Source organism: Opisthocomus hoazin, chromosome 9 (assembly GCF_030867145.1).
Source record: "Opisthocomus hoazin isolate bOpiHoa1 chromosome 9, bOpiHoa1.hap1, whole genome shotgun sequence".
NCBI classification, from domain to species: domain Eukaryota; kingdom Metazoa; phylum Chordata; class Aves; order Opisthocomiformes; family Opisthocomidae; genus Opisthocomus; species Opisthocomus hoazin.
In genome coordinates, this window is record NC_134422.1 from 999022 (window position 1) to 1014104 (window position 15083).

Genomic DNA, 15083 nt, shown 5'->3' on the forward strand with positions numbered 1-15083 from the left:
GGCACGTCTGCTGCACCAGTGGCGTTCCCAGCCAACCCAGACACGCACCACAGGACAACCACAAAGCAATCTTTCACTTCCAAAACCTACGCAGAAGGACTACCTGTGTTACAGAAGTCAGCACAACAGACCCCCTCCATCACTGGCAGAATTTCACAGGTAGGCAGGCAAGGCAAAAAGAGAATTACATGCAGTGACATTGCTGCCAAAACCAACGGCAACAACGTGACGACGCACACCCAAGGAGAAGAGCATCCCCTGCATCAGAAGCTATCCCTTGGGTCTTTCCTTCGCCCTCTTTGAGGGGTGCTTTAAGTTACTGGCTGGTGAAAATACATTTTAACAACTATTGGTCTCCCAAAACTTCTATATCCTTAAAAAAAAATCTAATTATTACTGGTAACTTCCAAAGATCAGAGTAATTTATTTTTGTCAAATGTGACTGAAGATTAATGAATACAATCAGAAATAATTTGGCGAAGATATATCAAACACATGAAAAGCAAAATTTGTTGTTAAGTGAAGCAAACATAATAAAAGAGTGAGTTCCACGAATGAACAGCAACAACACACAATTCATTAACCAAATGCCCAGGAATATTTCACACTTCAGAAATCTACTGATACAATCAGAATATCTAGTAAAAGGATAAACCTAGATTACCTTTCGTCATTTCTGTATGCTTTACAACTGCATTTTCTACCACGATATAGCAGAGGCAGAAGTGAAAAGATCCCAAGTTATCTTTAATAATACATGAAAAAAATTAATAACCAGATTTGAGGTTGTATGTATCTACCAATGGTGCAGACCGTACTGCCTTATCTACTTCAAAATTACCACACCTTCTGGACAAGTATTTTCCAAATCAAGCTACAAAGCACTCCTGCAGTCAGGTTTTGCCTCTTATTCCTGAGGTATTTCTACGGGTTAAAGAACCTGAAAAACTTTATGGCTCCCTACTATGTTTTACACTTTTTTTCTCCTCCATTTTAGTTCCAAAAGCAGAAACAATGTCTACAAACACAGAAACTAAGGAGGGCTGGTTCTCTTGCTCATCAGCTGATCATATTGAAAGTAACAACTGAGAGAACACTTTCCAAGAAAAGCTTTTCTCACAAATATTTTACACAGCTCTTTGGATAAAAATATGATATTCTGGGGAAATATAGCATTTTAATAGGACAGGACTTGATGCTACAGCCTCTCCCGCAGAAACAGTACCCGTGCCTTCTCATCCCTGTATCTGAAGATCTCTTTTCGTAAGAGGATTTCTTCTCTTTGAGAACTGTCAAATTTGGTTAGAACCTGCCGGCCAATTTCAAAGTTACTGTGCAAGGTGGATGACGCAGGCAGAGTGGGCATAAGCATCCTGCTTTTTCACCCCCCTAGCAGAATTTTTTATGTACTGGATCAATGGCACAAGCTATGGGGCAGTATCTGCACGTCTGCTGGGCACAGCCGACTGTCACCACACACACTCTCATCCTCCTGCAGAAGCCAGGTAAAAAGCATCAGTTTAAACTCATTTTACCCTGAGCTTTCCCTAAGTTAAGGCTACGCATAAAGTTAACCCCAATTCTGCTGCTTCCAGTAGCTTCTTAGACCCATCACACAGCTAAGCCCCCATAGCGGGGAAATCGGAGCACAGATCGCTGTGTGCACGTGCTAGTACCTTCCATGGGAAATCCAACCCGACTTCTCAAAACCCGCGATACACTAAGCGGCTACAACGCATCAGCAGAAGTTGTAGATATCTCATGTTCTAAGAAATACGAGCTGCAGAGCCCCTGTGTCTCATCTAGAATTCACGCCTGGCCCTTTCAAAATAGCTGCTAACAGTGCTGTGCAAGCCTTCCCTTTGCTACAGATACTGTCCTGCACAAACAAATGAAATGTGACTATAGATAAACTATAGATAAACCCACTAAATAAGGGGCAACAGAGACTGAGAAGTCCATCCAAGAGCATCCACCAAAAAGGTGTCTGCTAGACAACTGCACACAAGCATCTGGACGATAAAGATTCTGCTGAAACAACAAAACACAATGACATTTTTTCTTCAAGTTCATTTTAGCTTCTGAGAACAGAAGTTGTTTTATAACCAGGCATTCAGAGTACACCTGCTCTATTTTCAAGTACTTTCAAAGAGCCAATCTGATAAATTCATTATAAACCATGTAATCCAAGAATAAGAATGCAATTAAATTTTCAATCCTTACCTCTAGTGACTGCATCTAGAGCACAGCCGCATCCTGTTGCTCCTCCGCCTATAACAAGGACGTCAAATTCACTTGTGGTTTGCAGTGCCAAAATTTGTTGTTCCCTTGTGGGGAAATGGTTCTTTATTGGAACAGGCACAGCTTCTGCTGCTTGAACATGCACAAAAGTGCCCTACAAAGATTAAAAACAAAACAGGAGGATCAGTCTTTAGTGTGTACCCACACGTATGTGTACACATACACAAACCAACCAAACAACAGCATTTGCTACGGCCACAAAGGTAAACAAATACTCCCCATCACTTTACATATATCTAATAATCATATTGTATTAAAACATTACGGAGCAACAAACAGTCCTAAAACTGTAAAGGGTTAGTACACGTACTTCACCTTGCCTACCTAACTACAATACTGTACTCAAGTGCTACTACCTACATTAATTATTTCTAGGAATAGTGTTCTGCTATGTCAAATCTTACAGGATGCTCAGGAAGTATTTTAATAAACAGACGCATGGTTAGGCTCTCATCTCTCTACCAAAAAAATCCATCAAAGCAAAGGACTGAAAGATGAAGGTACATTATATATTTTAAATTTACTTGTACATTGGCATTAATTTGAGCTCAAATTTGATCAGGTTCAGAAGACGATGTGCTCTACTGTCAAACACAGCATCCTAAAACACCAAAGAAACACTATTTCTATATTCTTTTGCAAATCTTCTAAGCAAACCAATCTATATCCTACCGCATGCTAAAACACAACTTTTCTTTACAGTGACAAAATGTAATGATGTGGCAGTTTCCAGAGAAGTTCAGATTTTACTGGAATGGCTTTGAGATCTCTCTAGCGCTCTGCCTGCCACCCCACAAGCCAGTGCTGCTCTCCATTTAGTGACCGCAGTGAGACAGGCTGACACGCGTGTTCAGGCAACTAGCATGGACCATGGTTTAAAATTTAAGGTTTTAACCAGTTTCTGAAAGCTCTCTTCTGTTAATATTAATTTAAAATGAATTCTGAAAACCTTTACAGTGACAGGAATCCCCAAACCCTATTACTGGTCATATACTTCATAATCGATGTTACGAGCACCATCACTGTGGGTTCATATTCTTCACACTAATTTTATATACAACAAGCTGTAGGCAGATGTCATAGTTACTCAGACAGCTAAACAGGGTGCAAGAACACTAACGGCACGCTTGCTCTGTCTTTGCTTTCAGCTCTAGCTTTGCTTTTTGTTCCAGCTCTCCTCCTTCCAAATTTTCCTCATTCGCCTTTGTCCCTCACTCTGCATAAAACCAGACAGTGGATTTCTCTCGCCTCTGTTTCGCAGACCCAAAGGACCCACCTGTTGCACAAGAGGGATCACTTGCACGTTGGTGTGCCTGACAGACCAAGCACCTGCATTTACAACACCAGAAGGGCAGTCGAGGTAGCGGCCCCCGCGCAGCAGGGCTCGGCAGCAGACCCCCCCGACCTTGAGAACACCCCTTCAGCCAGCTCTCTCAGAAATAACCAAATTTTGGTGCTCTGAGTTTTGTTTGATTGAGAGGAGTGCTTTTATTAGTATCTAGCACTTCCAAAGGAACTGTTCTAACCACCACTGAAATATACACATCAAAACAAACAAACGCCTACATTACCCAGACCAGGACAGAAGAACTAATTGACCGATTCAGAATGGATTGAAATAACCAAACAGTAAATTAAGAATTAACATTTTCAGAGTTTGCTGAAAATTATAAACACTTTTAACACAAGAAAAAGCTGTTTAAACCCTACAGTCTAAGGTCGGAGCATGATCCAGCCTTAGGCCAACTGGCAGACTTCCCTGATGTAAAATAGCTTGTGTCCAGATCACCTAGACAGGAAAGAGTAAACCAATACAAATCCAAGTGACAAGGCACAAAATACTACTTCCTTACTGTCATCTGAAACCATTCTCTAACCTCTTTCCATCCACTGCTCACAATGTGCAGGGAAGCTCTCTCATTTAAGCTTTTGCTTCCAAACATTCTCTGAATAAACTGAACTAGGCAGGTTGTTCAGCTCCTTCTATAACTTCATTGCTTATTGCACTGTTCACTGTGAATCACAATAGCCACAGAAACAGCTCCTGAGCCCAGTCCCACGCTGCAAACACACCGTCACCCATCCCAAGAACCGTTTACCCTGCGCTGGTGTTCTGTCGTTACTCAGCCCACACGTCGAGTATCCCAGATACACGCTCCTATATCGCTGCGGTTATGAAAAGCTCTTTGCCAACATAAGCCACCTCCAGGCTTTAGGAACTGCAGCCACTTTCCCTGGCACTTGCACTGGAGGGGGAATACACACCTGCCATACTAAAACCGCTTGGCTGACAAAAGGTAACGGCAGCGCGCGCCGCCATCTGTGCCGAGGCGCGGCGGAGGGGTCTCTGTGCGTCGCTAGCTGAACCGTGCCGCTCCTCTTCAGTGAGCAACTCGCCCGTCGTCACAGAGCCCTGCAGGCACACCCCGGGAGCCGAAGGTAAACGCCGTTCTTGCAATATGTCCGCTGGAAATGAACAGCCAGTCCAGCCACACACAAGAAGCCTGAACGCAGATTATATGGTGCATACATCCTAAGTATTTTTGTTCAAAATTATTGGCTCATTCTTCAGCAGTACTGATTGAAATGCATTATTTCTCAATATTCCTATCACTACTATACAACTGAAATTAAAATCTAACAACTAGGAGTCATGTCTAAAAGAAGTGCCTATTCAAAAGATAATTAACGATCAAGTTCATCCTGTAATCATGCATCATACTGACTCTAATGCAATTAACTCATGCCAATTTCTTAGGAGAGCAGCACCCATCCTCACCGCACGTGTGTTACAATTCCATCACTACGCAAAGTTGGACTGCAGAAAGAGTGCGCCACCTCGTACTAAGGACTTACATCTTCTCAGAACGAAAGAGAAAATTCAGATTTAAACCAACCAAAATTTGGCAAACCATGGCTCAGGCTACAGCATTACCACTGGTTTGTGCCAACCACAGTGCTGGCGGCTTCCTCAGAGCCCGGCCCAGCCAGGGCCTGGGCAGGGGCTCGCCAGCAGCCGCACCGAGCACCCCACCAACCGCAGCCCCGGGTCACTCACCGACTCCAAACACACGGTAACGGAAGGTCTCCTAATCACAAGCTTGTTTAAACCCACCGCAACCCTCCAACAGAGGTCTGCGCGCTGCCAGCCCCAGGGGCTCAGGGAGTTAGGAGACACGCACAGAGAGCAGAGGGGCTGACTCCAAGGGAAGCAGGCAGGCAACCGCTGACGAGCCTCCCCATCAATTAGAGCCTCCCTGCACTCTCTCCTGTTTCCACACTAACATGTGGCTGCTGGCAAAGATCACCAGGAGAGCTACAAAGTTTTGGCACTTCAGAGAAATTCATCTTCCATGTTCTTTTTCTAAGCAGTGAATTCTGTACCTTCCCGCTTCTGCCTTCTGCGCTGCTCTCTGCCCAGCCTACTCGTCTCCAGCAATGCTAACAACTTCTGCATCCCCCAAGGGATGGCAGAAAGGTTTATATCCCTAAAGTGTGGTGCACCGATGCAGTTCCAGAATGTGTTTTTCTAGGGAGCGAGGGACACTAGGAGGGAGACAGTGAGAGGATCCGGCCATTCCCGTCTCCACTCCTTCCTTCCAGTGTCCCCGCCAGGCTTCCCACACGGCTGTTGCTTCGCCTGGGTCCGCTGCTGCGCTGAGCACGCCCTTCCGGGCTGTATCATCACAGAGGACAGGCAGGCAGCTGACGCCAGTCTCCTGGCTTACCGGAATACCACCCTGTGACTGGGAGACAGCAGTGCCAAGCAGGGAACCGTGAAGACCGAAAACATCCCTGGCTTAGCCTTGCATGTGTTTTGGTTGATGAAGTTCAGCTACATATGCGCAACTTTCTTCAACTTTAAAAGAGGGAAAAACCCCCATCTCAAGGTCAGTTTTCCACTCCATCTCCAGACACGCCTTCTTCAGCAAAACACAGGACAATTTTCAAAGTGTGTAACTCAACTTCAGGAAAATAAGAGAATACACGAAAAACAAAATTCAGAGTTCAAGCAGTACTAGTGTCCTTTGGTTTTGACTGTATTTTTGTTTTTAAACACATTACTTACTACAAAGGCTTACAGTGAAACCCAGACCGGAGTCCCAAGCAGACAGCCACCACTACAGCAAGAGCAGGGAGATTAGCACCGAAACACAGGCAGAGCGATTAGTGCACCAGGAATTGATATAGATATGATTCATCTTGCTGTCAATTAAATGCGAGAGTGAAGAAAAGCTGCATACAGGGATTCCATCTGCAGTAACGTGATTAGTTTGGCAGTGAACAAGTATGTTTACTGAAATAAGCAATTGCTGTTTATATCTACAATTTCTCAGGCAAGAGTTCCTTGAATGGTTCTGATTACACTCTTAGCAAGAAGAAATTTAGTTTGGCAGTTTGAATTGAGTCATGAAGTTATAAAGTAATCTAGTAATCCATAAGCAAGCTTCCTTGTTAATTTGCTAAGGTATATCTCCAGGTCGGTTTGCAGAGTCAAATTCATCATCCTTATTCATTCAAAAAAAAAAAAAAAAAAAAAGGAAGTAATTAAAAAACCCCAAAGCAGGCCCTGATGCATTATCATGTTATCACACTCTATTGGATCCACCTCGATGAGCAATTCCTACTGACCAGCAATGTCCTTACACCAAAAAGAGAGAAGGATTGCCTGGTGGCCTTAGTTAGGACCAGACAGCGATCTCTTACAACTCTGAAACAAAGCAGTGCTTTTTTCCTTACTGATTACAGGAGGGGGAAACCCCAAACCATCCGTGGTCTCCCATTCAAACTCGGCACGTCAAAGAATGTCCAGCCCTAGCCCTTGGCTTGATGCATTAAAATAAAGGCACAAAGAGCAAGAGTGCAGCAATTCGGTCAGCATCTGCAAGAAGCAAGAGAAATTGGTATTTCCATTTCTCTGTCACCATCAGTGCCAGGAACACTGGTGACACAGCTAGCAAAGGCTGGCTGTATCACCTTTGCCATTCAGGTATCTGAACATTTGAGGCCAAATGAATCAGTTACGTACATAGCCTGTGTATATTATGTCTCATACGGGTCCGACTTCTATCTCGGATGCGATTCTTCTTTTCAGGAGCTGGTGACTGGTAGTCAATGTAGTGCACATGCGTTTGAGAGATTCTGTATTGTTTAAGATTAAATTCATTTACAGTGGTAGCATTGAAATAAATGAGTCTACGCACACTTTTGCTTTATCTGAAAACAATTCAGGAGGAACTAGTTTCTTCAGACCTCCGCACTACCTGCTGTGAAGAGATCCCCAACTGTCTCCTTCTCTCTGGAAAAGGGTTTTTCTTTTTAATCTAGCCAAAAGCCTCCTTGTCAGACTTTTGCATTTGCCCTCAACAGCCGAAGTCAGTGAGGCTGCACAGAAAGCTTGACCAGCTTCCTTCAGGGTAATGGTTATTCAGTGTGAAAGAATCACTCCTGTGTGTTTGCTGACAGAGGTCTTGCTTGAATTAGTGTCATGTCTACTTATTCCCTCACACATAGCATTAAGCTAAACCAGTTTATCAATGCAGTAAATATGCCAGTGATCAGGTTACTAAACAAGACACAGTAGTGCAATATTCATCCATCAGCTTATGAGTTAAATTCAACAACAGTTCTGTCCTGTCAACACACATTCCCAGCCTCCCTTTGCTCAGCAGGAGCCCTGTGTTGTCAGAAAACCCAACACACAACACGGGCAATTTACCAAACCGCTTGTATGCCTGCACGCGCCATACACAGACGCACATGCTCAGGTAACAGTGCCTCAGTCGCTGCTGCAGAAATGTGCTCCAAAACGTCAGCACGCGCGGCTGTGTACAGAAAAATAAGTTGGGATGAATATCCTGAAAACCAGCACAGCTCTGAATCAACGGAGTGTTTTGTTTCTGAGGTGTAAACACTCTGCAGCCGTTTACATGCAGACAAGGCTAACCAGGGTAACTGTGCCACTCTCCTCACAGTCAGGCAGGCCAAGCCTCTCCAACCCAGCGAGCACAATTTAAACTGCATCATTGGAAACTGCCAATACTCATCCCTTTTAGCAGACAGACCACCCACTAGTATGCTCGACTAACAAATCATAGAATCATTTAGGTTGGAAAGGACCTTTAAGATCATCGCATCCATATGACCTCCCGCCCATGCTCAAGGACCAGAAGTTCAGCACCTTTCAGCTTCGCCCTTGGAATTACCCAGGACAGCCAAGTTTCACCGAAATATCTAACACTAGCTGAGTGAACATGGAAAAGAAAGACAGACAGATCAACTAGACTGTGTGTGCAGGATAATTAGCCAGCCGAGGTCTTCACTCTGTAACTGGGTGCCCCTAACTCCAGCAGGCTAGCCACAGCACAGACACGCAGACACTGACTGAAGCAACACGAACACGGGTGACAAAACTGAGCATTTCATTTCCGTCTTGTTATGCGATGGATTCTGTTCTTGAAATAACAACAGACTTCCTACAATGTGTAGCCAATTAGTGCACATCTTGGGGCAATATCCTTCTCTGGCAAAGGAAGACAAGATCTTTGCCCTAACACATATTTGATTGGCAGGCATTATTAAAAAGAGGACACTTGGGCTGGGGGACATGCCCACAGCTTAGATATGTCAACACGACAAATGGACTGTCCTCCTTTGTGTCAATCCCCCCAGTTACGTTCCACCTGCTGCCCTGCATTAGGTGTTTAAGGCAGCAGCTTTAAGGCATATCACGTGGGAAATGTGCAAGTTAGTACAACATGAAAACAACGTGCTGTTCACTTGACAGATCCATTTGCTTACACATATGCTGGAAATTTTCACATCCTTTGTAGACTGATCCTACACAACAGGTTTAGAAATTGGGGGACAAGCGGTTATTTCATTTTGACACCACAACTACCTTCTGTAAAACTTCGGTTTTGAATCTGTCTCTGGAAATTCGTAACAGCCGTCCATTCCCAGAAAAATGGGAATTCCCTGAATTCTGGAATACTGCACATACAACAACAGAGCTATCCAGATCACCTTCCCTTCCAACTCCTTCTCGTATTTAACAGTCTTAAAGTCTGAAGCTGCCCCTTCTGGCAGTAATGAAGCCAGATCATAAAACCCTGCGATGAAGACTCCAGAGAGAGTTAGAAACAGTATTACCAGCTAGGTGCATGACGGACGGGCAGCCCAATGGGAAGCTCCCTTTAAACGCTAGGTTTTATTTTCTGCAACAGTATCTGAAGCCATAAGGATCCTGGCTTATTCACTTTCCAGCTAGGTTCCCCAGAAATGACTCATTCCATATGTTTTACCAATAACTCGGCTGCTACTCCTCCTCCCCAGAGAGACAGCCAGAAGAGTCCGATTGTCCTTTATCCAGGTGTAATACACACCTTCACGGAGCTCAGTGAGGACCGTCTCCCATCACCCACCGTTTTACCTTCAGCCAGACCATTCAGATCCGCTTCTGTTCCTATTTTCAGTTTGCCCAATCTGAACGGCAACTTACAGTAAATGTGTGGTAACCAAAGCACTTCACCGAGTAACAGCTTGTCTACATGAAGAGCTGACTGATTACATTGCTAAGGTGCGAAGCAGAAAACACCACGCAAATGAGCCCCCGCTCACCTAGCTGCTCAGACTGACACCCTCTCACAGGGAGGAGGAGGTACTGCCTTCGGCTTAAGCTTTTTCCAAACCCAGGCTGAAGCAGATCAGACCAGAGCTCCAACTACATCTACTTCAGCCATTTTATGGGACACTGACTGCAAACACTTTGGGCCCAATGTGAGGTGCCAGCCTCACAGCCCATGTTTAACACAGGATCAGAAGAGATGTTCCCATACACGCATCTGCTGAGCCCAGACACGGTTATTCTGTAAAACTCTCCAGCACAGCACAACTGCATTAAAACAATGGGCATTCATTGGCTGCGAGGCAAAGAGCAGCTGTTGACCCACACCAGCTCTGCCTAAAACCAGTCCACAGCTCATGTTCCTTTCACTGATTTCTCCTTGGCTTCTGCATCCGGAAGCGCGTTAAAGAGCATGGCGACTCCGACCCTACTGTGAGGAGCGGATATGCCAATGAAACCTATCTTCTACAGCACCATGCTCAATACACAAACTGACGCTGGAACCTACTGCACCTCTTTCTGCTGCCGCTACCTCACTTTAACAGTAAGTCTCCAACACCAGCCTTCAGTGCTGGGGGAATTTAGTCTGCCTGTGTGCCTCAGTTGCCCGGAAGACAGCACCGCACCGCGCCTCGAGCTCACCAGCGCCTAGGCTGTGCCCACCCAGACAGAGGGCAATGCCCACCAGCAGCGACAGGAGCCTCGCCATTCACCTCTTTGGCACAGATCCGATCCTCAGTTTCCAGCCTTTTGAACTGAACGAGAGCTGCCACCACGACTGTTTCGAAGCCGAGATTTTCAGAGGTAGTGCTAGTGGTTTCACTTCAAGCTTCTAAGTCTGAAAGTACTGTCCAAACTCTACTCACTGCTTCCACTTCAATCAGTACCTTCCACTCCTCCTGCAACTAAGCAAAATCCCGAGTAGTACACAAAGGTCACTTTTTAAACAGGAAAATTGATTTACAAGAATCACATTTCCCCACTGGTTAAAGACCTACAACAGTGAAACATCGTTTAATGCCATCCTCCAGATTAGCACCTACCAAATCAAGCTGAGAGGCTCTTGGCATTGCTCTCCAAACAAAACTATTCATATAAGCGTAACATACGCTCCAACAGATTTTAAGTTTCATATTTTATCAGAAATCATAATTAATACTTACGTGTTTGTTTCTATACTGAGAAAATTGAGAGAGGCCAAAAACTGTTGCTATGGCACCTCCTCCAATGAGAGCAGTTCCTTTCACTGCCTTCTGAAATGCCATTTTTTACTGTAAGAAAAGAAGATAAAAAATTAATATGCAGTTTCACCACGTTAGAATCTAGGCTACACAGAACAGACCACTTGTAGAAACTAATGACAGTGTTGTGACAAGTTGAAACTTATGGTAGCAATATATTAGTGATTTTCACTGCAATACTAATAATTTCTAAACAAAGTCTAGACAGAGTCAAGCCAGAGTGCTCTGGTATTTGCTGTGAAAGCTGAAGGACAAAAAGAGTATGTAGACACACAAGTAGATACGTACACACACACTCCGTTTAAACTTCAAGTGCCCGTATACGTGACAAGCACTTACAACACTGTGGCAAAAGCAGAACAAGCACACCCTGTCGTCAGCCAGACGGCCACCAAATTCCTACCGCAACAGAACAGCCGATCTGTGGGACAAGATCACCTTTAGCTGCCCTCCCGTCCCACCGGACTATTGCTACAATCACATTCGCCTGACGGCGCTCCATCTCGCCTTCCAGCCAGGAATTACGACCCCTGTATTCACGGTACCCCAGCAAAGCCTGTCCTACCCAGGAATGGCGGAGAGGCGATGCGCCGCAGGAAGCAGGTCCTTCAGTGAGAAGCAGCAGCACTGTGGACAAGGTTAAGTGGCTTGAAAGAAGCGCAGAACTTCGTCGTCTAGCTACAGAGGGTTTAAAACTAGCTCTATGTGGGTCAGGCAAATTCTTAAAAGACCCAGTGTTTGGATACTGAATGAAAAATTCCCATGGAACTGACCTGAATCTTAAGCAGTCACAACCTAACCCATCTTCCCAGGACCGCGGCAGCTCGCATCGCATTAGAAACAACATATATCAAGTTAGAAGGACACTCGTCAGTGCTCCAAGCCCTCCGGTTATTGAAGGCGTCTCTGTCCAGGTCCCAGATCCACCCAGCAGTCTCCGCACAACAGATTCAGCGCCGTTACGGCTTAAAGCAGGAGCAGGCGACGTGCGTAGCCCGGTGCCAGCACCGGAACGCCAGCGGACTCGCACAGCGGCTGCCATCCCGGGGGGCCCGGCAGCCTCACCGAAGCCTGGCTGGGGGTCAGCCCTCGCCCTGGTCTGGCATGGCCCCGGCATGGCACGGTGCCTCACCGCACGTCTGCTGACCCGGGGGCCTCGCAGCCCTCCCTCCGCGGCTGCTGCCCGTCTTGTACCAGACACGCCAGACTGGGCTGTAAAGCTTTGCTTTGCACAGAGTGCAGCTCTCCCGACAAGATTTGCAGCAAGCTACTTGCAGCTGAAGAGTTATTTCTTTGGCTTTATAAATACAATTAAACATTAAATACTGTATGTTACTATACGACTGTACACATTTCATCTTTTTTCTCCTACTAGTTCCTCCAGCTAGCATAATTGTTCTCTTTTCTTAAAAAAAAATACACCAAACCTGTTCGAGAAGCCAAACAAGAAGTCTTCATTTTCAAGATCTTAACTTCCCTCCCTGTGCATTTTGCTTGCAGCACGCTCAGTGCGTGGGGAAATTCCACACCCAACTATTGTACATGAACGCCTGCCGTACAGATGCTGTATGTATGCACTACATGCAAGTGATAATTGTACAGAAGGGCAAGACCTGCAGCTTCCCACCAATCTGTCTGAAGAGCAGCATGAAGATTCCCACCGTAACAACCTCCCTTGCTATGTACGTAGAGTATCACATTTTCCATTTACTTCATACTTCAGTTTCAAAACAGACCAACTTCATCTTTCTACCATGACAGGGAGGAGTAAAAGGGAAAGGCTACCGGCAAAAGCCCCCTAGCAAGAGACGGGTGCCTCAGAAGCAGACCCTATCCTGTGGGCTTATCAGCCCGCCCACAAATTAAAAAGCAGAAACTAACCATCAGCTAAACCCTACCACCTTCAGCCTGTTAAGACAACTTTTTGTAATATCACTTCTACATACCTGAAAATGCCTATGGATACTCCTGAAGTCATAACGCAATGTGAAATTCAGTACTGCACAAGAATTAAAACGTGCAGCTGGAAAACTTGCGCTGCTGTCACCACACTTGCTCTCCTGCAAAACAACAGAACTAAGACGATCCACACCAGTTCGCATACCGCCTCCAGCCACATGAAGCATACGGCGTTGGTGAATACATGCACACCGTCCCAGCACTCTGTGTACCACGCACTTCTGCCATTAGGTTTCCTCAAGTCACTAGAATAACACCTCCTCTTCCAGACTGCAAACTGGTGGCAGTCTTGAGGTAGTTTCACACACCTTACGCATCAGCAAAGGAGCCACTTCAAATAAGAGCATAAAACCCTTGCAAGTGCCTGTTCTGGGAACACAATATGCTCTAAAATCCAATGGAGTTTAAAAAGCACAAATTAGCATCTTCCAACAAGCCGGCTTACGTGCCTGCAGAGATACCAGCTTTCAAAAAAACAACCAGAAGTGAATCCTCTCCACGTTCCACCAAGCTCAGTCAGAACGGGCCGAAGCACAAATCCTTACTTAGCCCAGTTCATCTAAACTCTTCAAAAGTTCATTAACTTTGAACAAACTAACTGAGAGCGGCAGCCCAGCAGCGAGTGTCCGACAGCAAGCGCAGCCCACCCAGCTGCTAGGTGGGCTCTGGGCCCCTTCCCGGCACAGCAAGGCACCCCCTGCCCAGGTCGAAGCCAGCCTGAGGCACCAGGCAACCCAAGCCTCTTCTGAGACTTCGTCTTGGAGACCAGGTACGTACCTACCAGAGTGAAACCAGTACATCGTCACTGGGGAGGACTGAATTAGAGCAGCACAAGGTATACAAACCATTGACTGAAAGTCTCAGCGATCATCGCCTGCACCAGTTTACTTCAAAAGTGCAGTTTCCCAGAAAGCTTTGGAATACATTTATTTTTGTTTTTAAAATAAGGAAATCATGCCCTTAGGACTGCATGCTCTACTGGGCCTTTTTAGCAGGCATTTTATCAGTACTTCGGGGCGGGGAAGTAGGTTTTTAAAACTGAAGAGAGAACGTGGCTATCTGACACTAACATCTTTAACCACGGGTTAATAAGTCCTTACTGCATCAACCTAAAACTAAAGTTTCCCTCCTTGTGAATCACGCTAGAAATATCATTGCATATATGTAAAAAAACCCACACAAATTCCCCCAAAGTTGTGCAGCTGTTTCTAAGTTGTTTGTACAACAATGCTGCACAAACTTCTGAAAGTAATCCGGAGAAATGAACTCAACACTCACCACGACTGAGTTACATAGATGGCCTTATGCTCTATTTCAGTAGTTTGAAATAGCTGTTCTTCTGACAACTCTTTTGTTAAAAAGCCCCTCAGACAGCACACGCCCATGTACCGCACAGGAGCCGTACTGGGCCAGGGCTGGGAAATCGGCTAATGACTACCATTACAGCTGCTCCTCCTGCTCAGAGCGCAGCATCTCCTCCATTGCCGTCTCCCAACAGGCCGCTGCGAACACAGGCAGACAGCCAAGGACACTGCTTTCAGCTGCTCCGGCGAATGGAGCTCGCCGGGGGTCTGCCCCGTGCTCCCCGCGGTCCCAGGCACCCGCCCTGCTGACAGGCCTCCCTTCCACAGCCCCCCGCCCCACCCGCACGCCCTGACAGGCAGCCTTTTGGTACGGATGCCGCAGGTTCTCATTCCTTCACTAGGATCAACACCAGCTCTTCCAGGTAAGAGAATTTGTTTAAGCAAACAACACAAACAACAACAGCCCCCACGCCCCCTCAACGCTTACTTTGATCCAGCAAGCTCTGAAGCCGCTGTCACCAGCTCTGCCACCGTACTATGGAGGCAAGCAGGCAGCATTTATTTAACAGTTTCCTATACAAACTCTCTATTGAGAACCCAGCAAACTCCACTGCCAGTTGCATGCAATAAATATTCCATCCTATGTTTAAA

General features: G+C 45.8%; 1 protein-coding gene across 6 annotated transcripts in view; it reads right to left on the bottom strand.

Moving 5' to 3' along the window:
- Positions 1 to 15083, bottom strand: part of GPD2 (glycerol-3-phosphate dehydrogenase 2) — a 137237-nt gene that overhangs the window by 110740 nt on the left and 11414 nt on the right. For 5 of the 6 annotated variants that reach the window (XM_075430580.1, XM_075430578.1, XM_075430577.1 and 2 more), the window contains exons 2-3: positions 11092 to 11199; positions 2224 to 2395 (exon numbers count right to left, since the gene is read on the bottom strand). In XM_075430580.1, the coding sequence (XP_075286695.1) occupies positions 2224 to 2395; positions 11092 to 11193 (274 nt within the window). In that variant the 5' untranslated portion in view covers positions 11194 to 11199. Of the gene's footprint in view, positions 1 to 2223; positions 2396 to 11091; positions 11200 to 11734; positions 11830 to 15083 lie in introns of those variants that run through there. The other variant, XM_075430575.1, reaches the window with a different exon arrangement.